This window comes from Corapipo altera, unplaced genomic scaffold (assembly GCF_003945725.1).
Source record: "Corapipo altera isolate COAL_440 unplaced genomic scaffold, ASM394572v1 98, whole genome shotgun sequence".
NCBI classification, from domain to species: domain Eukaryota; kingdom Metazoa; phylum Chordata; class Aves; order Passeriformes; family Pipridae; genus Corapipo; species Corapipo altera.
Window position 1 is genome coordinate 5,718,760 of NW_020884914.1, and position 26,543 is coordinate 5,745,302.

General features: G+C 38.8%; 1 protein-coding gene across 12 annotated transcripts in view; it reads right to left on the reverse strand.

Annotated features, from left to right (window-relative positions):
- RBFOX1 (RNA binding fox-1 homolog 1) overlaps positions 1–25,996 on the reverse strand; it is a 1,158,532-nt gene extending 1,132,536 nt beyond the window's left edge. For 3 of the 12 annotated variants that reach the window (XM_027654822.1, XM_027654821.1, XM_027654819.1), the window contains exon 1: positions 25,740–25,990. In XM_027654822.1, coding sequence (XP_027510623.1) covers positions 25,740–25,970 — 231 coding nt within the window. In that variant the 5' untranslated portion in view covers positions 25,971–25,990. Of the gene's footprint in view, positions 1–25,739 lie in introns of all 12 variants that reach the window. The other 9 variants (XM_027654830.1, XM_027654827.1, XM_027654831.1 and 6 more) reach the window with 6 other exon arrangements.
- Between the last annotated feature and the right edge of the window lie 547 nt (positions 25,997–26,543).

The window sequence follows — 26,543 nt, forward strand, 5'->3', positions numbered from 1 at the left end:
GGTTGTGATTAAAATACGATTTTTTCTCCCCAGAAGTTTACATATATTGGCATTTTCCCAAAAACTAAGTAGTTAAGAAAACTCAACTTTAAAAATCAAGGTAGAAAAAAAGTCTGCAAGCAACATTGACAGAAATCCTTTAAACAGCTTCCTACTCCCAGGCACCACCTCCCATAAAACTCCCCTCACATCAATGATTATCCCAAATGCTGTTTGACTTCTGATTTTCCAGGATGTTTGTTCTACCCACAGAGCACGTTAATGCAGGTGGGTTTCCCTTTTCCCATTACTCACTATTCATCTTTATCATTCTTAAGTGCAGGAACTTTTAGTGGCTCTGTATTTCTTTCAGGCACAGCTGTGTTGGATCAGTTCTAGCAGCCCAAATAACATTGGGCAAAATATTCAGCATTTCTTTTTTGGATTCTCTCCATTTATAACCTATGCTGTTCTTCCCACAACTGTTTTTCAGAAAGAGAGCTTCCACTCAAACCTGAGAAATAAATGCAACGCTATAGACCTGACAAAGCAGACCTGGTACATGTGGAAAGGAGCTGAGGATTTGTCGCTTGAAAGAAATATTGTAAATGATTTGCCGAAAAAGTCTTCCTGGTTTGATCACAATAACTGATCTAATGCAAAGGAGAAAAACTAGTCATTCTTTTCCTCCCCCTTCAAAGTTTCACAAGTATTATATATCACCTCTGTAACTAAGAGAAGGAATATGCAACAGAGATTTATTGTTACTAATGTTGTACAAACCTTCCTGGCTAAGTGTGAATAAATGCTCTCCTACAACTGAGGGTCCTTCTTTTATGAGGCACACGGTAAACCCTACAAATAATGTTTTCAGAAATGACTGCATTGTGGAAGTGCAGACTCATTGTTGCTCCACAGAATCAGGAACTCAGTTTTCCTCAAATGTGGTGATCTCCTGATGATGACAAAGCTTTCATACTTCATCTTACATAAGTATTTATCCTGAATTCACTTTAGAGGGTGTGCAATGTATAATTCAACCACCAGCTACATGTTTTCTCTAGTTTCTGTATTTTGTTTTCTTGTCTAAATCCCAGTCACTGAAAGTAAAAAAAAAAAATCTTAATTATTTAGGACTTTTTTTTTTTTTTGCTAAATCATTCCATTACTGTGGAGACAAATTATAAATTAGTCTGATGATTTAGACAGAAAAGCTCTACAGAATTTTTACCTGCACGTAGCACCGAGAATGTCTTTGATCAAGGTTTATAAGCAAAGACCTCTTGCCAGGGCTGCATGCCAGCTTCTTAAAGAAAAATCAATACGTTCGAGGAGGGAGCATCTGGAGGATTAGCTTTTGGATTTAACAAAGCATCCCTCACCCAGGGACTTAGGTCTGTTTGAAGCTTGCAGATCTTAAATCACACTTCAAATTTAAGAGTGTGATTGTTAACTGTTTCCTCAAACACAAGTCCTAAGGAAAGAATTTGTGCATTTGTAACCCGGCAAAACGTTGTCCCAAGAGCTGATACCCTTCAGATACCTTGTTACATCCAGATCCCACTGAATTATTTAGTCTTTCCATGCAACACAATTATTTTACAGTAAAAAAGCTCATAGAATTAAAATATTTACATGCACTAAATGTAATTTTTTAATACTGGAATGGCCAGTGCTTTCTTTCCGGTGGCTCGAGTGCCTCCTGGTGCGTTATCCCACTTTTCAAAGGCACCTGCACAAGGACTCTCTGTCCCCTTTCTCTCCAGAAGGGCACCACCTTGTAGTGCTGAGGAAGTATAAAAAGGAACAAAATTATGTAACAGCTATAGAAACCTTAGTGTTTAAGTTCTTTTCCACCAGAGCTGTTGGAAAAAAAAAAAAAGGCAACTTTTATTGAGCTCTGGAATCCAATAAAACTCTAACACTGCAAAGGCTCTGGCACTGCCTTAAGTGATAATGGATGTGTTAGTAGGAAGTCAAGTTTTTACACCATACAGGTTATAGGTTTTTTCTTTTTAATTTTTAATTTTTTTCTTCAGAGAAAGATTGTTACTTAATTAGATATAAAACCTTGTGTTACTGGCAACAGCAATAAGGTTCCCAAATATATTTGAAGATCTGGAGCAAATTGACTCAGGAATACAAAATCACCTCCCTTCCTCAGAGATTTAAAATCTTAAACATCAAGATCACTTTTGAAAATATGGCTTAAATTTATTAATAATTTAGATTTTATGTATTTATTTCTATAAGTGAAACCTCAAATACATTATTTTAACTGCTGTCTTAAAATCCAGCTATTTTATGTCATCAAACACAAAAAGCTGCCTGCTGGTTTTGAAAACTCCTTTTATAGAGGGTCTAATTTATGAAGATGACTGAATGGCTTACAAATACTTTTGTCACACTGTGTCTGATAAAACATAGCAACTCAACCATGCTCTGTGGAAAGAAGGTTGCAATAACTGGGGTTTTTTTTCCTGCTGACCCATAAAATACTTCTGCTACAAATACTATGAAATCAAGTTTTATGGTAACGAGTCTTCCCCTAAGAAGAGGTTCAATTTCACTGCCATGAATAGCAAACAGCACTGGAAAAAGGTTGTGGTAGGAACTTATCAAAGAGGCAGAAGTAGTTCACCCTGTTTGCTCAGCATCAACATGTTCTAAATCTAGGGGGAAAAAAAAAAAGGAAAAAAGTTATTGACAGCTTTTTGAGCAATTCCAATTAATTATTTTTTTTTAATCTTCACTGCGCTCCCCTACTGGCTAAGTACCTGAAAAGCATGAACTGTTATTGAAGTTTAAGGAAGTTTATCTCGGGGAAAACAGCCCTCCCCTTAAGGAAGGCACAGACTGTAACACCACCCCTACTGTCCTGCACTGTCCCTGACCACAAACTGGGCTAAAAACAGCTTCTGCATTTGCCCTCTATAGACAATTTTGCTTCACCTACTTACAGTGCCTCTCCATTGCAATATTTCAGAAGCACGGTGCATAATATCATCCAAATTCTGTGCTGACTCCAAATTGCTTTTCCTTCCAAAATGTACAAAGAAAGCCTGAGGTCATGAATAAAAGCAAAAAGGCCAAGGAGTGACTATCAAATGTTCATAACCTTTACACATGCATTTCCCTGCTCCAGATTTGAAAATGAGGGACTTTAATTTCCCCTCTTTAATAAAAACCTACACGAGCGTGGTTCACACTCGAAGGGGTGTCTGTGGAAAGCAGGAAGGCTCCTCTCAGAAGATAACTTGGGTCAATGAGCCTGAGGGGCACAGCAGGCGCAGATCTATAGAAAGAAAGGCAGGAAAATCAATGCTGCCCTCAGTAAAAAGCACAGGGGAGCTGAGCAGCAGTCTGCAGCCTCCCCATAGCCCAACTACCAGCAGAAATACCCACTTGCAAGGCTTTACATTGGAGCAGTACACGGAGAGAGCTGCTCTCACACACTGCCCTCAGTATAAGGAGTGTTTGCCTCAGGTTCTGTAAGAGGCAGTTTATGAACACACTGTGCCCTACAGGATCCCAAATCCATGCAGGTGCTGCCTTGGCTCACCTCAGCCTTTCCCACAGATATCTAACAGGTCATTCCCGCACTGACAGCTCTGACCCTTCAGTAAAAAGGCACAACCTAAATTTTCCAGGAGTTATTCATGACGTTTAGGCACTCCTTCATTCTGCTGTGAGCCTTTTTACCCTGAGCCATGAGTTCCTCTGAGTTTTCCAGAGAAATGATTCCCCAAGGACAGCACAGGCTGGCTGTGGCAAGGCAAGGTAAGTCACAGCACGGTGCTCATCTTTCACACCTACTCCTTCGTTCCATTCTACTTGAAGTTTTCCAGTACCACGCAGACCAAAAAGCAATTTCAGATGCTGTGATCAGCAGGGAATAATCAACAGCAGCATGCAGTGCCAGGAAAATTAAAAAGGATGTTAATTCCCATCAGAGTAAGCCCAGTCTTTGACGGTGTTTTGACTCCTGGGTGAGTACTCAGGTGTACTGCTCCCAGAGCCTTCAGTTTGGTGATCACTGAATACATCTTAATAAAACAAGAATGCCTGAGGCAAACACTACCTCTCTCTCCTCTGAGCTAATTGGGAAGTGATAGACTCAAGCTATTATCACAATGTTCGAGCTTGTGCTAATTACATCAGTCTAAACTAAGTAAGTTATAATAGGAGTCAAAAAAGTCCTGCTTAAGAACAGTGTTTTGGGTTGAAAATGGAATTTCAAGAATAACCAAGAGACTCCAGTGCCTCTTTCTTGTCCAGGAGAGGGGAGAGCCAGATTCAGATCTTTTTCCAGCCTTACAAAAGTTTAGTTTATTATATTATTATTTAGTTGTTTATATGATGTGTGACACCTGCACAAAGAGCTGGCTTGCAACAGCTGACCTGTGGCATTGCTTGGCACGCAGGTATGTTCATGTACCTGACAGGAACTAAATAAAACACATACTAAACTTGGAGTTCCTGCCCTTCAAATGCAAGTTAAGTTACTGATTACTCTGAAGTATGCCTTTCTCTGTCTAGCTTTAATTTAAAAGGAATACTAGAATAATATTTCACTGTATTTCAAAAACAAATCTGGAAGCTTAGCGTTTATTAATGACTATATTCTATCCAGGACAACTTTTAGGAACTCTACAGCCTTAAATCACAAGACTTTGGGAAACCAGGATAGAAGCAGACACTGGTTACTTTCACATGCTGGAGTTTTTCATTGGAATAATTAAGAGTTCTTCAGAAAATTCTCAATAAGGGTATGAGACAAGTTCCATCACTCAGCAGCCTCTTGGATACATCACTGGCATCACCTCAGCTTAAATTCAAGAAGACTTCAGGGAAATTTTTCATTCTTTTGCCCAGAACAGAAACTCATTTCCCATCTAACTTGAGTGTCAAATTTGACATTCAGAAGCCAGTAGACACTGTAACATATTTAATCTAAAATGACTTGGAAGCATATGCTAACTCTTTTGATCACCACTCCAGAATTGTTCTAAGATCTCCAGGCTTACACTGACAGATGCTGTCAATGTACTGCCCATGTATTTTAAAAACTAGAAGCAGCAGAACAGAGCTAAAACAATCACAGCATGAAAAGGTAACAATACAGGAAAAAATATTATGCTTTAAATAGCAGATCAAACTTTAAAGTACTCATTTCCAACACAAGAAATAACAGTTTTCTTTAAAAGGCAATTTATGCATTATGATAGAACCAGGTAAAATCCACAATCTTTTAGCAAACTGTATTCAAAATCCATCCATCCATCCTCTCCAATATATTTGTAGCTACAGATGTTATTTCTTCTGGATGTACTAATTCTGGCAGTTATTTGGATTACAGATAAAATACAGCTGAAATCCCAGTATTTATAGTCTAGGAAAAAGCTCTGAGGGCAAGACTAGACTTTTTTCGTTCTTTCCAAATGTTTCAGAGTCGTCATTAGAATCACCTCACTTCCAGAGCAACACAACATAGCCATCATTATTTCAGCTAAATCACCAGTATCATAAGGATTTGCTCAGTGACAGATATGTGGCCAAGAGGAAGATATCAGTCAAGCAAATAAGCATCAACCAGACTACCTTGAAAAGGGAGTTGATGCAATTTCCATTCCAGACATTAAGGGTGCTGAAGTTTCAGGCATGAACACATTATATTTGCAATTACACCTTGCATTTCCATGAGGCAATGAACCATTTGTGACTTCTTGTAATTAAATCCCTTTCAAATCACCACATCTTTGGATTCCTTTTACAAAAAGTTACAGGGAGCCACATCCAAAACACAACAGACACGTGTTAAAGCACATTCCACGCTGGAAACAGGTGGTTACTACTTAAAGCAATAATTCACAAAATACACTTGAAATACAGGTAAGTTTATTCTCTATTCTCATTACCCAGCTTCTCCAAGAGGAAGATCCTGCTGCATCTTGTTTCCTTTTACCTTAGGTCCTCCTTTCCCCCTTTCTTTGCTGCAAACCCAGGCAGACTAAACCAAGAGAGGTGCTGTTGCTCAGACCTTCCTCATCCTTGCCTGATCGGGTGACAGGATGAGCTGAGCCATCTCTCTCTGGCTAAAACTGCTTCAGCAAAACCCTTCAGGATCCTATTTTATCTCAAGTCTTCATCTGGACACAAGACTTTCTCTCCTCAAGCTAAAAGCTCTGAAAACAGTCCACTGATTGCAAAACTGAACTCTGTGATACAGACTGGCAAATGATCCTCAATACAGTTTTTTTGTTTTCTTTTCTCATAGACAACCCCATTACCAAGAGCATCACGACTACAGGTAGCTCCTGCTAGACTTTGGGAAAAACAAAAACAAAAAACCACAAAAACAAAACCAAACAAAAACCCAAACAAACAAACAAACAAAAAACTATTTTCATCCAGGAAAAACAGTGAGTTTGGTGTAAGTTGAATCAACTCCAAAGGCAGTCAAGTGCTTCAGTGTTTCTGAAAGAACTCAGGGGTGTCAGTGGGTCATTAGCACTAACAGGTTTGCTCTAAAGATCCACTCTAGCAGGGCCTTGCTATTTGTCAATGAAGACACAGCCAAAGTGAAGAAGACTTCTCTATTTCTAGTCAATCTTTGGCTCACTGTTACAGAACTATTTATTTAGTCTCAAATGCAGCACAAGCAAGAATGTCCAATTTAATGAATTAAACTTAGACTGGGGCAGTCTTAACAAATGGAAACTACAAGAAATACAGAAGATATAGAGCACCTCACTTATTATAGGAGATTATTTGGTTACATCCAGCAGCATTTTCACAGAAAAACTAAATTCAGAGATGTCTGACATCACTGAAAGAACACATGGAAACCTTGAATGCTCTTAGTCATAAAACATGAGATGAGAAAATGGTTTACCTCAATAGCATGTTGGTATGATGTACATTCAATAGATCATTCAGTTAAATACACTCAGGAGCTTCTATTGCTGTTTCATTATTAGTTTAATATTGACTAATTAGCAGCATTTAAAATGCAGGTGTAGTGTAATAAAATGGTGGCTGTTATTCATTTTGTACAGGTCAAATATACAATTAAGTTCAGCTTCTAGATCACACTACAGAGAAGTACAAGAGTAGCAATTACTTTTGGATCACACTTCCTCTGGCACAGCACTTCAATTACATTTAATTACTTGGTGGTTGCATACCAATGAGCTGAAGCAAGATTTATGGTGATGAAAATATATTTCCATACATACTTTAACATTTTCCAGTTCTTATGTACTAGAAATGGGGGATTCAGGTGTTTGCAGCACTTGGTGAAATATCTACACTTATTTTGTGTGGTCATACAGCCTAAAAATAGCCTTAATTCAGTCTCCAAATTTAAAAAAAAAAAAAAATCAGTGTGGTCATAGTTGATAGCAATCCATAACTGAAAAAATAGGTATTGTATAGATGTCTAATTTTGTGCATAGAAGTGAAACAGGAACCAACACCCAGAATCTGAAGGGAAATTAAACCAAAGAAAAACCAGGTACACCCTGCACACGTTTTTGAATGGATGGGGTGATTGACTAGGAGAAAAACATCCCAAAAAAGTAAGAGATTCTCTATCCCTGACCCAGAGAACACTGAGAGCCTTCAGACTGGAAGAACCACACTGTGCCAAGGTCCTCCTGCCAGAACTCTTGACTCTTAACTGCAGGAAGACCAGGATATCATCACTGCAAAGAAACAGTAATAAGTACAAAAGAAGCAACTGCTTGTATTGCAAAGTGCAGAGCACAACTGAGAAGAGAAGGAACATCTGTTTTAAATCTTTACTCTAACAAGGAATAATGGGTGTACAAAAATGACAAGAATCCCATTACTGACTTCTTTTGATTTTTCATTAGATCCAAAATACCTGTTATCTATGTGAGCCATATTTAATTTCTAAAAAGGGGATTTTTCTGCTCCCACCCCTGAATGAATACTAAATATCAAGTACCTAAATTGACTTCCTTATTCAACAGCAGAGGGGAAAAAAACCCAAACCCAAAGAATATTAAATCCAAAGATTCTATTTGCACTGAGTTTTAAAAGAAAACTATGGTCATGTCACTCAAAGAAAAAACAAACCTTTGCTTAATAACATGGTGAATGTCAGCTATAGATTCCTGCTGCAATATTAAACCTGAGTAAAAAAAAAAATAAACAGTAAATCTCCAAGCATTATTACTCTGTGAGAAAAGTACACACACTGAAAAACAAAAACCCTAAAAGCAAGGCTGACTCACCATATGGCAGATCTAGTAACAGACTAATTGCATGGCCAAACACCTTCCACTGGCAGCGGATGGTCTCAGGAAGACATAAGAAGGAAGACAGAATATCTGAGAGCCTGAAGTCTACTCTGAGAATCTGGAAAGAGCTTTTGAACCACACCAACCAAATCATATTTGATCTTTGTTTTTACAGACAACAAGGAAGGTTTTGTACCAACGAACACATGCCATTTTTCAAAGCAGGATTTTGATAAATTACTTCTGCTAAGAATGTTGCAGTTACTTTCCAGAAATCAGCTCTTCTGCATTTTGCCTCCCTAAGGAATAAGCTGCAGCATTCTGCATGTAGGATTGTCCTTCATTTTCCAGATAACAAAGGCTTGAATGTTACAGCTTATAAGTCTATAAATTTCAGTTTATAGAACTGGCCCATTTAGGATGTCTTGCAGGTCAAAAAATAATAGATTTCTCGATGATCAAAGCTGTTATTAGCCTGCAGTTCTCTCTGAATAATAGGTCACACTCCCAGGGATGTTCACTTTCCCAGTGTCAGCTGAACAAGGATCCCAGCAAAGTGATCTAAACGGTGTCAAGCAAGGAGTAATTGATTTGTGATCTTGTTTTCCACCAGCACAGTTTGCTAGCTGGATTCTACAGGCTCTATAAAGTGCAAAGGTATAAATTTGCCATTTTTATGACACAGAAACCGTTAATACACATATTTGCATACTGTTAGGCACCTGAGTAATAAAGTGGCTTCATAGATCAGCAAATGTTGGAGCCAGGTGGTATTCCTGTGATCACCTAATACATCATCCAGTGAGTGCTGTACCTGATACACTCAGTATCCAGCTCATTTAGTCAACCAGGTTTTAACACAACCAAGTGCTCTCCTGTTAACTGACTCAGTAACTACAGATTAATGTTAACCTGTGAGGATATGAACACCAAACCTGAAGCAGTCGTGGTCTGAGACATGAGCTATTTCTTGGCAGCATTGCTGGTGTTGTGGAAGGACAGCTTATTTTGTCTCTAAATGCAACAAAGGAATCAACCTACTCTGCAGGAGCCTGAAGGGACTTTGAAAAAAAGACCAAAAGTTGTAGAAGGCAGTTACTCAGAAAACACAGTAAGCAGTTTGAAATCACTATTTGAATGTGAGAGGCATCAGCATCACTTTTTAAATGGTGGAGTCACAGCAATCACCTCACCGAGAGCTGCTGAATTTAACCACAATACAGATTCAAAAACTTCCTGGTGCTATTTTCCCCAGATGGATATGTGTCCCAAGATACACTTCCTTGGAACCACTGTGCTGTAGTTCAAGGCTGTCACGTGGCTGTCTGCACTATGCCCATGACCCCAGCAGGAAAAAAATCTGATTCTGTTGCAACGTGCACAAGATTCTCTCTCCTCTTCAGCAAAGCAATGAGTCAGGCACCTGAATTGGGGGATGAGAACACATCCATCCTATTTTAGAGGATGTTTTAAGTACCACTGATTTAAGTGGAATAGACACGGTCCTGAAAAGTACAAGTGCCTTCCTAGGCCAAACCAGAACCTCTGTTGGAAGAAGTACATTCCCTTCTCACTGTGACTTATAACATGCCCTCATTATTTATGTGGAAGAACAAAACCAGAAAGAACAACTTAAAAAAAAAAACAACTTATCTTTATGGTACTGTAAATAGTCCAGAGGAAGGGAATACACAAAGCAGCAACAACAGGAGTGATTATAGAAATTATGTGCAGTTTAAAAACTATATTAACACTCAGTTTTTCTTAATCACATAAAGGTCAGGCATTTCTGTAAATGAGGTGTTATTCTTCAAGAACAACAAATTATCCCTTCTGTCTCTGGGAAGAACAACTGCACACCCTGTGGCAGGACCTCAGCACCCAGCTGTCACTGCAACACTGTGACCAACAGGCTTGAAGGAGACGGGCAGCCATGGCCCAAGGAATTAGGTTTTTTTCATGGTTTTTTCTGATTTATCCAAATTCTTTTATTAACTGCTTCCACATACATTTTATTCCAAAAATTGCTTTTCAAATTACTTTGTTTTGGTTTGTATAGCATATTTTTTTCCCTTTGATAAATGGAAGTGTTGCACTTACACAGCAGAATCCTCTAAAAAATGTAAAGAGCTTGGGTATCACATCCCTCAAAAACTTGCTATTGCTGTGAGTTATTTTTTAAAAAGCTGATTGTATTTGGTTCACCACCTCACAGATAGATGGAGCCTTTGTTAAGATGAGGCCTCCACACAGTGATCCCATTAATGACATCACACGTCTGAAGATCAGACACAAACCAGTAATTTGCTGTTGAATAAGTTATGTCAAGATTCTCTTGCTGTAATAGTTCCAAGGGCTTATTTGAGCTTTCCAAACTATCTAAAACTTTTATGAAGAGCAATGGAAGAGGAGAATTAATAATTTGTGCCAAAATAGAGATTCAATCTTAACCTCAGTAAGAATGACAATTTCTCTTCAAATGACATTCCAAATAGTGAAAATAACATTTTATCACTTGTCCTCAAATTCCTTAAAAAAAAAAATTAAAAAAAAAAAAAAAGAAAGAAAAAGTCAAATCCCTATGAAGTGCTGAGGTTCATCCTGCCTCAAATGTTCAAGTTCCTAAAATTATTGGGTGTCTAGTGAAAGAAAGTAAGTTATTTCCACTTATTTCCAGCAGCTGCACACCCCATGTTTTGCTGAAATAGGAGGTGAGACCTCCAGTGCTGTGAGTTCACCTGCTTGGAAAGCCAGAACTCCAAAGGTTTTTATTAATAAAGAGGATACACAAAGTCATTTCTCACAGTAAAGCTTGATCTGGCAATCCATTTAAAACTTCCATTGATCTAAAAGAATTTTCTGTCAAGCAAGTATCAATGCTTCTAAGTTTCCAGTTTTGGAATCAAGACTCTCATTAACATTTTGGTTTATTCTTGAAATTCCGTACTGCTGAAGTGATGGAATTATTTCAGAAACTCAGCTTTACTAAAAATTCAGCTTTTAATTTACATTCTTGTGTAGCAGCTTACATTTCTGTTTGCAGTCTTACAGATAAATCTGTCACTAAAATATCACCCAAACAGCTTAAAATGTAGAAGTGAACAGAAAAACTGAATCTAGAATTGCTGCTTTTAAAATATGGTTGAAGGCAAATTCATGATACGAAAAAAAGAGGTTTACTTACAATTTAATACTCAGAGTTGGTAATCCAAGAGTAGCTTTGTGATAAATCCTGCACATTTCTTAGAAGATTTAGAGAGTTTTCCATTTATACACACACACACACACTTTTCTCATGCTAATTATATAATTTCTTGCATTTCTTAATGTTAATCTCTTGGCAATTTTTATAATGCTTAAGGTGACATTTGGCAGTTGAGTCCCCACAGAAACAACTGCCCTCATTCTTACAGAAACTAATTTATTTTTTTCCCCACAACATGGGTGGCCCAAAGAACATGATAAATTATCGGAATCACAGCTTCAGGACTATTTAATTTCTTTATTGTTCAAAGAAGTGCTGGCTATTTTCTTTTCCCACTGTGGTTTTCAGCATTTAATGGAAAGGTAAAATGGCTGTTTAGTGTTTCTGATAATAAAGCAAAGTAGAAGGAAGCAAACTGACACTAACAATATAATAGAAGAAGCTCTAAATTTAGCCTCCTTAATCACTCAAGGAGATTAAAACATTCATCTATTGCAGGTGAACAGGCCATTGAGGTAATAAGCAAGTCAGTTCTCTAATCAGCAGCTTTTCCTCACAGCTCCCAAAGTCTCAGGTGAAACCCCCAGAGAACTGTGCTGGGGACTGTAAACCAAATTCACCCTGCTGGAGAGGGGGACAAAAGGGCAGTGGGTGCTGAAAATGGGGAAGCAGGAAACTAGACCCAGTCATGGGGAAATCCTAAATATCAAGATTCTAAAAACACCTTCAGAAAGGACAGTCAGGATGAAGCATCGATTTGTCCCCATGTTGAAGGCAACGTGATAACGGCCTCAGCACTTGGGGTGGGTTTCAAAGTTCCTCCTGTTATTTTGGGATGTGACCTCCCAGTGCAGATGCACAGCCAGACACCTTCCACCAGCTGTCACATCCCTGTGTGTCACCATCAACCTCCCAACAACCAGAAAGTGTAAGAACTGAACATGGAAATAAGAAAACTAGTTACGATAGAGAACTGCAAAGGCAGTTTAGCTCTTTCCTCAGTCTCACAAGAGGAGTTCAAACCCACACTTTTCTAATACATCTTTCCAGGACAGGACAGAGGTAGAACCAAGGGGTTGGCACAGATATTTACATTATAAAATATCAATTTCCCAGAGGATGCAGGTGACACAATTCATCTCTCTTTTGCTTTCTCACAGAGTTAATGGGTTTTTAGGATTATAAACACCTTTAATGCAGTTCTGTATTGCTCCGTTTGAGAGGTGGGTTTGGTTCCTGGCTCAAACCACCATTCTTAAAATGGAGCAAACTCCTGATGCATACCTTGAAGCAATGATTTCATCCCCCAGAAAACAGAAATCCTGCTCCAACCACAGCTATCCTAATCAAATTAAAATAGTCTGAGAATAGCTGGGGACATCTCCCTGGAGGCTGCATTAAACTTTATTCCTTCTCCAGCACAGCTACAACCGGTTCCTAATGTGATGAGGGACAGGTCAGGGATGGAAACACCTAAAATAGTGTTTTTATGACCATTCCACTTAGCCTGTGTGGCTGCCCAATTTCATCTTTCCCCAGTGTGTGTAATCTTGCAGAGATCTTTGCATTAAACTTGTGTGGTTTAAGTATTTGTCAGTTCCTGCTGCTCCCTCTCCACCCAAGAGCATAACACCAACTCTGACACTGCAAGCATTTGCAGAGTAACTCATTACAAATCTAAGCAAAGATGGTGCCTCCAGGTGAGGAACAGAGGAACTCTTCAAGATGCCATTTTCATGCAAATGCCCCATAAAACAAAGCACAGAAAAAAAATAAACACAAGAAAACAAACATCACAACTTGTTTAGTGAAACATTTCTGCCAGTTCTACAGAAAGTATCAAGGGGCTTAGAGTTTTAGCTTGGAGCACATATAAAAAAATCAGACTCTAGGCTCAGGTCTTGGGAGATTTAGGAAGATCCCAATGTCACCTGTGGAGTTTTCACACTCTCCTTCAGTTTAAGTGAAATCAGAATATGCCTAGTAAGTGTTATACAGAAAGCAAGGAGCTTCCTTAAGCCTAAACTGAAGGAAATAAGTCACTATGTTTGCAAATCAGACTCTGCTGCTCTCTTATTGAAAGATTAATTTTGAAGGTGAGGGAGTCTATTTGGCTTTCAGAGCCTTCCTGACCCTGAATGCAGAAAATGTTATATTTCATATGACCTCGAATCACCCTCAAGTTGTACCTAAACATATCAGCCCTTGGGAAGAAACCGGGCTTTTATTATCAGCAGTACTAAACACATTCCCCACATTTACATGAAGTCTTTCATCAGAGAAACTCATGATGCTTTTCAAACTTTAATTAAGTTTTGGCTGAACCTAATGGAGATGTGCATGTTAAACTTTTATTGTTGCTGTTTATAAATGCCTAATCCTAGAATATGAGGATTTTAACTACTTGCTTTATGTGATAAAACTACTTCTCGCCAAACTGTGCTAAGAAAGCCACTTTCAGAGTCAGGGGACCCTTAGCTGAGCTAATATAAGTACAACTAAAAGCAAAGAGATTTTAACTTCTTCCTAAGTCAAAGATATAGGAGGAAAATTACCATGAAAAGGGAGAAAACAAAATATTAGTCAGAAACACAGCTGCATTCCTAAAGAAACATGGATCCTGGGACACTGAACACTAAAGCATTGGCTTCTGCCATCCATCTCCAGAACAGCACCCAGTGCCACCAAGGTAGAGCCATGAAGTGACAAACATCACAAGTGAAACACTGAAATGAGGGCCAAATAATTTGAGCATTGTCAAAGTTGAAATAAAACCTGATATCCAGCTCCAGTGAGACACAGGTTTCATCCTCTGCTGCTCTGACTTCAGTGACTGATTTCTTTGCTTTCAAGGGAGCACAAATCTTTAGATTTTGAGGAGGAAGCATCAAGAACAGTGAAGTACCTTGGGAGCTTCATGACAATTCTTTGCATTAGTTCTCTCTCCTGTTGACACCTTTGAGAAAAGCAGATAGCTTCCACTGTTTATTCCCTATTTTATCTATATTCCCCAACCAACCAACTTCCTCTCTTCAACTGAGAGCCTTTACCTCACTAAAACACAATTACTTTGCTGGCTGAAAGCAATGACATTTCATCAACCTGCCTCCAAATCCCCTTTAACGTCTCTATAAATAATAAAATACCTTCACAAGAAAGACTGTTCAGATGATTTTATATAATTTATTACAGATGAAACTTGAAGCTTTTGACACTTGAGGCTGTTGAACACTTCTTTTGACACTTGAAGCACCTCATACTAGAAGCTTTTGGAATTACTTGGCTAAAAGGTACTGCACTGTAAGTGTGTGCTTTTGTGTTTTGATTGCTTGTTTTAGTGAGGAGAATGATCTAAATACTGATTTATACCAACTTCAATGTGGGACAACTTCTATTACGAGAGGGTTGGTCTTACCTCCCTGGCTTAACATTCACAGTAAGGGTTGTCCAAATGTCCATTTATTTGAAAACGTTCTTGATCCCACTGCTGACTAAATGAACAGTGTGCAAACAACATATCCTGCAATGGACTGCGGATAAATGGTCTCTACCACCTGCAGTGGGAACCAGAAGTTTCCACTCCCCTACTCCCAGTGGAAGAGCACATGGAATTGATTTTCAAAGTTCAAACGAAAAGAGGAGTGGAAAGAAAATATTAATGAATTTTCAAAGCCCTGTAGACAACATGCAATTTCTTGAGATGCCAGGGAAACAGATTTCACACCTGGAAAGCCATCATTTTCTTCAGACAATCATTCTTTAGCCCAAGGAGTGGGGTCAGTAAATGAAAAAGCCAAAAGCTTTTGTTTATAGGCACATTTCATTTCCAGGATTCCTTAAGTCAGCATGACAAAATTACGCATTTATCAAGTTGGGTACTTTGGGCTTAGAAGAAGAAAGATATTTCTGGCAGTTACTAAAGCTGATGCAAGACTAAAGTAGCAACAAGGATGTACACATAATCTGCACAATCACATAAAACATGTAACTAATTCCATTGTGCAGCCTCTTTGAATTGGTAGCATGTTCCAATCTCAATACTGATTTAGTGACCTCTTAGTTTCTTCATTAGAACCTTCAGATGAAGGAGTAGCACATGAAAAAGCCCCTTTTGTTAAGCAAACAGATTTAAGGGCAATATGTTTAGCAATTATGCAGCTGGTAATAAAAATCTACTTTGGCAATTTAAGTAAATGCGCATTTTACAAAAGCAAGGTTTAAGAAAGTAAACAGGTAATAGGATGCTATCATTTGCATATGTGGAATTCCAGTGAAGACTTATATACTGAAAGAACTGAGCAATTGGCATGAAATATCAGGAAATGCTCCATATTTTTATTTTTGCTTCACTAGGTGGTTTAAGCAAAGATGTTGCTCTGTGGAATTATGGTTTCTCCAAAGTGAAAAACAAAAAAATAGGAAAAAAAAAATCTCAAAACCACTCATCTGTCCTTCCAGCACTACCAGGCACTCACTAACCCAACCTTGTGCAATAAGTGTTCCACAAAACGAACTCCCCAGCCTGTGTGAACTTTACTGTTGCAGCCTGGTTCAGTCCATTTCAGCAGAGACAACACTGTAGGTTGGGCAAACACCACTAAGAGAACATTGTTTTGGCACAGGAGAAAACTGAGACAGCTCAGAGCCAAACTGCCACCACCCTCTCACATCACTGTGCTTCATCCTCTTCAGAGGTGTCAACAGTCAAACTCGTGTATCCAGCTCCCAGGAAAACTCAGCTCTGGGGTTCCCTGACTTCCCTTGGCCTTGTCCAGAGCACCCAGTGATGACTCCAGCCACCTCCAGGGGTGACATTTCTTTTATCTGGGATTTAGCTTCAATTATGCATCCTCACTAAACAGGTCACTTGGGTTTTTCTGTCTGATCCCCTTCCAGCAGCATCACCCAAACCCTCTGCATTGCCCAGGACCACGATGGACCAGGATGGATTTCAGCCACACAGCTGGGCTTTTTCTGGTTTTTTTTTTTTTTTGTTGTTTTTTTTTGTCATTTGCTTTTGTTTGTTTGTTTTGCAAAAACTTCCCTGCTAAGAACCATCCACACTGCACATACCCCAAGGGAACAGCTCTAGCAGCTTCCTTACACAGAAGTTACAGACATTACATACCAAGACACCACACAGTAGTTCACGTCACACTTGTATTTGGCCTTTTGTCCAAACTGACCCATCAACTAGGAAGATTAAGGATCCCAGAAAGTAATATTTGGGGCAAAATTTATCTGTCAACAGATAGAAAGGTATTAATTCAGTTTAGACTTCTTGGCTCTATCACATAATGAAATTTTTTGGGGGAAAAAAAAAAAATCAGCATTGAGCACCCACTGTGGAGTGCTAACATACATCTCCAGAGTGGTTTAGCTGCACAGCAGACTTTAAAATGAATTAAAACTGATCACATAGGAAAAAAAAAAAGGGGGGATGAGGGTCATTCTAATTAAGATGCCTCTGCAATTAACATCCCACAAGAAACTGTTCTTCCATGAGTATTATTCAGTGATTTTTTCAAACAAATTGGGTAAAGAGGGTATGTATAAATCAAGTCATTGGTAATTTTCAGACAACTTAAATCAAACCTCGGTCATAAATTCTGGGCTTGTCTGACAGAAATACACTTCCACATGGACAAACACAATCATTTGTGACATTCACAGTTGTTGGTAAATGAACCTGAAATCCAAGCCAGAGCAGCACCTAAACCACTGATATATTAACAGGGGACCATCCAGCAGAATCAGCTTTCTGCAAAAATGTTGAACTTGCAAAGAGCCAGCGAGGGCACTGATAAATTATTTCACGAGGGGAACACAGACCAGAGACAGAAAAACACAGAGATACAGTTGCTTAGTTATCCACAAGAAGGAGATGAGTTTATTCCCATCATGGGAGTCAATAACATCTGGTGCAACAACTCCATATAGGCTGGGATGTGCAGTTGGGCTAAATCCAACCACAAGCAGGTATATACATTTTTACAACGAGAACAGAGAGTTACTGCAAGAAATTTACCTGAAAATGTGATGAGTTGTCCATGACCTGAAGCCTTTGATCAACAATGGTGTTCTTTTTTCAAAAAATTACGTGTTCTAGCTCAAGCAGAATTTAGGGGGTTAGTGCTTTGAACAGAAACCAGTCTAGCAGTCTTGAAATCTAAGAAAGCTCTACACATTAGTGGCCAAGAACATCACACTTTTTTGTAACGTGTAACACTAAACTGAGACATTAGAAGAAAATGTTGTCACATAATCAAAAACTACTGTGCCTGCAAGATTCAGAAACCAACCTGTACTGACAGAAAGAAGTTTGGTTCTGCTGCTTTTCCAAGAGTCAGTCTTATTTCAGAGCTAATGCAACAGCTTTCTATAATGTTATTATTTATTTTAAATTAAGTAAAAAGTGATTAATTGCTCAATCAGTATTCTTTCCTTTTTATATAGACTCTGGTAATTCACAGACAGTTTCTAAACATAACAGTCAATGATTTTACCCTCTGGAGACAGTGAAAAGATTAGAGTTTTTTAGTTGAAATAAATATTTTAAAGAAACCTCTCAGCATCTCAGAACAGAGGATACTTCCCCAGTGCGTTATTGATAAAAATGCTCCATTTCCATTTAGTTATGGCCCAAGTCAAGGAATGAACAGTCTCAATGTGATGACAGTTCATCATTTTACATACTAAATCCATTTATATTTTGTGATTAGCATTCAGTCTTTGGAAAATAACATTCACTGAAGATAATAAGTGTTGAACCTGGTACAACTCAACTAAAACAGCAATTTAGCACACTAGTCATGGGCATTAACAAGAATACCAACTTTATGAAAAACTTCTAAATATTTCACCATCTCCTTACAATCAAAGGTAAACAACATCACCAAAATAATTCCAGGAGCTGGGGAAATACAGAGCCCTTTTAGTGTGCACATTTAATGACTGAGCCTATGCTGCTGTTGCTCAACTATTCAAGGGCACCATGACCTTGGGAAAACAAAGAGCCCTTTTAAGTTTATGTCAGTGATGGTTTTGTCCCTGCTCAATTATTAAAGGCCATTATGATCCTGCACAGTTCTTGCTGTGTAGCCTTGGACAACCACATGCTCACCTTCACCTTTTGACTTGTCTGTCCAGTTACTAAGTAGGTAAAGAATAATTTTTTAATCAAGTGAAGGACCAGAGTGGTGTTATTTCCTAGAGATCCTAAATGACCTGTAATACACAGTAGCATCTCAAACACAATCATCTACCTCTCCTTGCTGGCCCCTGAGGCAGCAGGACACAAACACCAGCATCCTGCAGCATCACTGCCTGGCTCAGCTCCAGATAGTGGCCTGTGCCATAAGGCTGAAATGCATTATATTTTAAAGCATGGAGATAAAAAATAGCAGGTGAAAGAAGAACAGATGTTATCAGAATTATTGTGCTTAGGAAATCTTTCTCACTTCAAGTTTTGCCTTTCGGACTAGAACAAAAGTATCCTTTCCAAGGGCTGTAGACACTTCTCATTGATTTGTGAACCTTAGATGGACCTTTATTAATTAAGTATCAGCACAACTAATTGGGAATTACTTCATTATCTACCACTTAGAGTCAATGACATCAGGTTAAGTTACTTAACTGTTGTATTTTCCTGCACTGAGCTATTAGAAGTTTGCTGTTGGTGACCAGCTGGCTGTTGAAAGAGTTATAGTGCCTTAAGGTGCCAGAAAGAAAGGGATCAGAACACAAGACAACTCTCAAAAGCAAATGCTCTGTATTCTGAATTTAAAGGATAAGCTCCTTTCTAGTGTAGACAAGATTATCTATAACTCCTGGGGCTGTTTAAGAACTGCACAGTGGGCAAAGCATTAGAACGTTAGAACACATTAAGTGCACTCTCTAGGGAGAAATTACATGGGTGGCAGTGCAGCAGATCCTCCAGTCTGATTTAATGGAACAAAATAGGCAACTCTTTAGTAATAATGCATCACAAATGAGTCTGAACATTGAGTACTCCACAGGAAAAGCAAAGCTGCTTCCATTTTCAGTTATTGCATAGCTTCTGTAGCTTATTCCCCATTGTTTCAGGCCAGGCTAATGACTAAGACTGTAAACATTGAAAAAAAACACACCACCAAGAAAAGTATATAATTTTATTAATTTCTAAATAATAGAGACTTAAAAATATTTTTCATAATAACTAACATTGAGTTACAAAAGGAGAAAGACAGTAGCAAATAGCAATGCATAAATACCTTAATTTCAAATCTCTACTAAATCAACCCTGTAGACCAGGCATGTCTTCTTTTGCACTTCAGAAGATGTCGATGCATTTTGGTTGTAATTTCAATTCAAAGTATTATTCCAGTCACTCTACAAAAATTATAATATTAGGTAATTGATTACTCAAATAGAGGCAGAAACGCTCCATGAACGTTCCTTATCAGTGAAATTAAACTTCCAATGAGTAAATATAGCCAGCTTATGTTACTCTTGGTTGCAATTGCTTGCTGAAAATAGGCAGTTATTTGTTGAATGAATTGAAATTTCCCCCATGACAAAACAACTAGACAGTCCCTACAAAGTCTTTGGTTTTGTACACTTGCCCCCTGCCATCTAGTGATCTGTCCTGACAACTACAGGAAAAAAAAAAATGGCAAAATGAGGTCATTCTTAAGGGTCTGTTTCTGCTGCCTTTCCTTGTCCCAGGCAATTCCTCACTGCAGTAATTCCTGCTCATTGTAGGGACACCATTTACCAACGTGGGCATTAACCAGCTGAAAGGTTCACAGGAGGAGGAATCATTTTCAGAGAGAATATTTTCCATCGACTTGGAATCAAGTCCAAAGCAGTGTTTAAAGGTCTCTTATCCACACCTTTCTACAAAAGGCTCCCTTACTTCCACAGGAGCATTTGCTAAAAGCAAGTAGTTCCAGCACCTTATATCAATACCACCGCTCACTTCTAAAAAATTCACATCTCCTTTCTTTCCACCTCCAAAGATAGACAATTATGCCTCTGTCCTGGATCACAGAATTTGATTCTGTTCTGAATTAAAACAATAAAAACAGTAATTCCAGTATATATCGTAGTTTCTCTAGCAAGTCAATAGACTCAATCCTAAAATTGACCTCTGATTAGGGAACCAGAACCAAAAAAGGAGAATAGGAAAGGCAGATGTAGACTGCTTTACATAACATATTCCAAATATCATGCTAGTCAAAATGTTCCAAAACTATGGTGCTCTCCTAGAGGAGATGCATCCCATAATTTCCAAGAACAAAAGAATCTCAACAGATTTAAACATTATTAAAAGGAGGAGAGAAAAAGCCTAAAGCACAGCCTTGACAGCAGAGTGCTTCAATCTACTTAGGACCTTCAAAGTCCAAAATCAGCACCTTAAATTGGACTCTCAACCCATTATGGACCCACCATCCCAGGTCCTCTCTCTCTAAACACGATTCCCCTTCAAAGTAACATTCACAAAATACAATCAAGAGCAGAAAGCCACGTACACACAAAACAGCTTTTGTGACAAACCAGTTGCAAGGAGAAAATAAGCCTTCTAAAACAAAAAACCTGCATGAGAAACCACATTAACACAGCATGTGGCAACACACAGAAAGGTCAAACTGCCAGACTTCAGGTACAATGCTCACACTTTACTATGTTGATGCATTTATGTCATGAAAAAGCCTTGAGTTGTTGAGCCAAACACTACTTCTCCTATAATCCAAGCTGAACATAAGGGATAATAAATGTGCATTTCATTTGTCTAGACTAACACAGTCCATGTTCAGTGCCTCCTGGTATCTTTGGTATTTACCTCGAGTACTTCCATGACAGCAGCTCACACTGCAGAAGTCACATCCTGAAGTTCCTGCAGTGAATCCACACACAAAGCTGAGTTTCTGTATCCTGACCTCATCTTGGTAGAGGTTTTAGCACCCTGAATCCCGACCCATCCTTCAAATGAGGGAATTTTATCTTGAATTGAAGTTCCAAGCGCAGATCTTAATTTCTAGAAAATCCTTCCTCTCCTGCTGAGAAGTAATCTTTTAAATGATCAGCTTTCCAAGACATGTTTTTCAGCTTTCCAAGGTAAGTTCTTTTAAATCTTGGGAATACTTGTCCACTACTCAAATTAATAGCAGGGTTCAATTTGTTCTGTATGCAAAGAATGACTAAGACTGCAAACATTGAATAGCATTGTATAGCATGTCACATCTCCCCATTTAAACTGTATTTTAAAAACCTACTAACATCTGAGACTTAGAGAGCTGGATTTGCCACGTGCTACAAATTTAATGTAGTCTATTCTTCAGAGGTGAGCAGCAAAATCAGTTTTCTCCTCCTACAGAAGTATTAAAGGCACTTTCTTATATGTTTCTCACATTTTCTTTTCTTCAGTGTTGGGACTGTCAAGTTGTAAAGATGTTACTTCTAATGTTAACAACAAAAGGTTGCACTTTTTTCTTCACTAGACCTGTAACATTTTCCCCTTTTCCAAGTATCAACAAAGGCAATTTTTTTTTTTAAATTTCAAAGAGTACCTTAATTCCCAAATGCATTAAATCATTCTGAAAGTTGATTAAAGGGTGAAAGTTCAAGCTCTTTTCTGCACAGGTGACATTACAGATGAAAACACAGTTCAGAATGGCAGATGCTCTAGGAACACTACAGACACCAAACCAAACCCTGGAATTCAGTCTTGTTCTGTAAAGATTTGCACAAATGTTTAGGGGGGAAAAAAAAAAAAGTTTGGTTCATAGCAAAGCAGGCATTAGGAATACAGAAATGTTTTTGAACCTAAATCCAAACAACCTTTGCCACCAGCAGCTGTTCAGAGAGATGAAATGACTATTGTTGAAGTAGAAGGATACAAGGATTACAAGGATACACACTCCTGGTGATCATAACTTGTGGATAACTCATGGCAGCCAGTCAGGAGAACACGTCTGTCAGCCTGGAAAGAAGTCACTACTTGCACGATCACTTCTTCATATGCTTTTTATTTCATTAAATATGATTTTACACTGTTTCAATAATTTCTAATGTGTGCTGGAGCACAGGTAAAGTGACAATCAACCCTGTGGCATCATGTTGCTGATAATTATGATCATCATCCAGGCATACAAGAGGTACACTGAATTCCACAGGGACTTCAGTACTTCTACCCAAACTTTTGATGAAAAGGAGTGACTCACCAGCTCTTCCAAATGCTAATTCCTCACCATCTGGACCAAACCAGAGATTTCTCAAGTTGAACCTTACTACAAAGACTGCACCCATTTCATTTGAACCAAGTACTTCGTTCTGATGCTATGCCAAAAAGAGACATTAGAGGGGAAAAAATTCCATGTCCTTAAACTCTGTGATTCACACCTGCTGCAAGCAGTTTCCTCATTAGAAATGAAAGTAATAAAAAGAGATGGCAAGGAGCAAATTATTTTAATAGATATCTAAATTACAAATTACAGTTTCACCCCGGGTTACCAACATTAACTAGTTACTAAGTGAAGGAATCATTCCAGGTACCACTGCCAACGAGTTGTTGGCAAATGCAGCCCCTCATTCCCATGGCAAAGAGAACAGCTCTGCCCACTGAAGCCAGTGGCACAAACATCCTTCTGCAACCAACTTGTGCACAGCAGCAGCTCCAGCTACAAACACACAGTGCCAAGGAAATGCCCACAAGGATTATGCATCATTTCACACACATAAAATATAGATGGTGCCTGCATTCTCCCATAATACCAGATTTCATAATAAGTGGAATAATGAGTTAGAGCAGCTGAGGTAGGTTTCTTTCCTCTAAACCTGAGAATGGATGTTGAATCAGGCAAATTGCAGTGGAATAAATAAAGAAATGGCACACATACTGTGCTGATATTTTATTACTAGTCCAAAAATGAGTCAAAGCCTATAATTTTTTTAAAATGTCCTTCTTTAAAATAGAAGACATAATGGACTATTAGGGAATGTTACTCCAATGCATGCATTGATTACCCACACCACCATGCCTATTAAAATAAAGATTCTTCTAAGCACAGAAATGAAGTCATTCCAGTGTTTCCTAAGGGCACACAGTCCATCTTTTCCAGCAGCTTGCTCTCTACAAGGTGACAGACACAGTGATTTTTGAATAAGCTTTCCCTGTTTTTAGAAAAAGTTTTATGTTAACAGAATTTTAAATGCCACATAATTAATTTCAAACAATCTCTCCAACTCAGACACATTGCTTTAAGTGGGAAGGGGAAAAAATATTGGAACTTGATATTAAATGTAGTGCAACATCCCCAGGAAGAGTCCACTGAAGTGAGGGGAAAGAACAGTTTCACTGAGCTTTGATGAATTTTGAATCTAACTCACTTTAAGAATTAAGAATTGCTTTATTATAAAAACTATATAAGAATTGATTTTAGGAGAGACAAAGAGGAAAACAATTGGTCATTAGCAGATTTCCTTTAATATTTTTAGCAACCCCCTGCTGAAAAGTCAGAATGTAATGTTGGAGCAGACATACACAGGCCCTTGAAAGGACAAAAAAAGATCAGGTATCCATCACCACAGAATTCTCCTGCAGTGGCAAAACATTTGTAAGGGTGTGAATCAGGTCTCACAAACAGAGCCCAGTGACTTAGCTATGCATCATTCTAGTATATTCTGCACTCAAAAATTGACCCCTTACAAGACAAAGTAAATTTATTCCATTAAGGTTTAGTCTTCAGTAACATCCTAATTAAATATTATAGTAAGATGTACCATTAAAAAGACTTTTATCCCAAACCATAGTGGATACCCCCAACACATTTATGGATATTTATCATAAAGTAGAATGAATTTAAAACCTTTACTCTTGGGGGGAAAAACAAACAAAACGAACAAAAAAAAAGACAAAACCAAGGATTATGATCTGACCAATTAACTTGTCTGTATATTGTATAACTTTGAGGGAGAGAAAAAAAAGTCTCTACCAGAATTGGTATTAATAACAGGAGTGTTACTTTGCCAGTTGAGAGTTAAAAAGATCATGTCTTCACAAGCATTGGAAGCCCAAAACAGACCAAAGCGCAATTCTCTGCAGTTACATGGCTTGATAAAAGAGACTTCTGCTTGTAGAAACAAACCAACACTGTACAAACATTTTAAATACTTTTGTATCCCAGGAAAACTGTTGCATTTAGAGATGAAATTCCACCAAGAGCAAACCACAACAACTACCTCTCAAATTATTTAACAATGCAAATCCTACCAAAAGGTGGAATATCTACCTAACTCCTCATTTGAAGAGGCACATCTTAACTCAGGAAATCAATCCCAGGAGAGGAAAAATACATTTCAGAAAACTTCTGGATAAAATCTGTGCACTGAAGTCTCCACCAGCTGTTAAGTGAATCCTAAAGCTCTACTCTCACCATATAACAACTTAAAGAGAAAACATCCTGCACCCAAGACATTGTTCCCACCAACTCCCCCTCCACTGCTGAGGGAGGGAAGCAGCCAATTTCTGTCCAGGAAAAGTACCTGGCCCAAATTGCACCACGAGAGGAAAAGCTTCAGCTGGCTGGGAATCCATGTGTTCATCCCCTCTCCCCCCTGGTCTCTGCTGTGCCTCAGAAACCTGCTGACAGGCACAGCAGCCAAACTAAATAACCACCCAGGAAACACTGACAAAGTTATCCTCATGTAAAGATCTGACAATGGGGATATTTATAAAGACAACTGCTCAGTAGCTCTTTTTTCTGAAATCTCTCCAGATGACATTTGCTCTCTCCCCAGATGAGATCTCTAATCACCAACTCTCCACCTCTGGAGGCTCTGCACTCATCCCCAGCTGTAAAATAGTACTCTCCAACATCAGTGTGGGGGAAAGTCTGAATGGACAGACTGATAAACAACCCAAACTGCCCAATTCAATGTACCAACCATTACCCAATTTATTAACGGTTATAGGAAGCTTAAAAAGCAAGCAGCAGTTAATATCCCTTCTCCCCTCTCCTCTCCCCCCAAAGAAAAAAAAAAATCACTTCTCTGCCATACACATCTTGCAAGCAGCCAACAGTGAGAGCCCTATTAAAATACACACTCCTGTACTAAAGAGCATGTAGCCAAGGTAAGAAACTCAAGAGGAACATGCTTATAGTCTCAGTGAGACAGGACACTCGATCACATTTGTTCTACACTACTTGATGCCCAACTACCAACTTCAGGACGACAAATAATTTCAAGGGTAACCTCACGGCCCTTCCCCCTTTCCCAGCTCAGAGCCACTAAAGACCCTCACTTACACTTTTGCCTTCATCCCCTCCTTCGGGCACAGGCTCTTCTCTGCCTAAGCAAGGCATTATTGCTTCTTCTGCTGCTGCTGCTTCTCTGTCCTTTCCACTGTTTCCTCCTTCATTCCCCAGCTTCAACCTCTTTCCCTCAGGTTGAGAATCATCCACATCCTCCCTTCTTATCTTGCCATCTCTGCCTCGCTGCTTCCCCACGTCTTCTGGGCTGCCACAGGAATTTGACATTTTCAAAGTGTTACGGACTTTATTTATAAAGACTGACGAAGCCGCCTTTTTGAAGGGGATTTGGCTTCTGAGAGCTCCGATGTGCTCTCGCTCCTCTTAAAAATTTAAGTGGTGTTTCGAAGGCTTTGCAGAATTGCACGGAGCTCTCCCGTTTCTCTGCCGCCCTCTCCTGCTGGCTGGCAGCACTGTGCCTTGCTTCCACATTTCAGCCCCTGCTCCTAATAAAAAGTAATAACCTTTCCTATATTGATTGTATGCACGATGCTGCTGCTTACGTTGCCAAAACCCTCGGACTTCTGTTCTACCTGATCCCCAGTAACTGGCTTTCCTTTAAGTACAAAATATTAGCTGCACCTCCTTTAAATCCAAAATTGCCTCTGTCCCTCAGGGATGCAGTGGATTTTGGTTATATACTGTTATTGATGCCAAGAATAATTACCCATTAAAATGCAAAGATGCCTTTAATTCCAAACAGCTTCTTTGAAAATTATTTTATTGCAAGTCTAGGGTTTTCTTTGAGGGTGTCCTTACTTTGTAAATTACCTTTATATCCTCTAAATCCCCATTCCACAT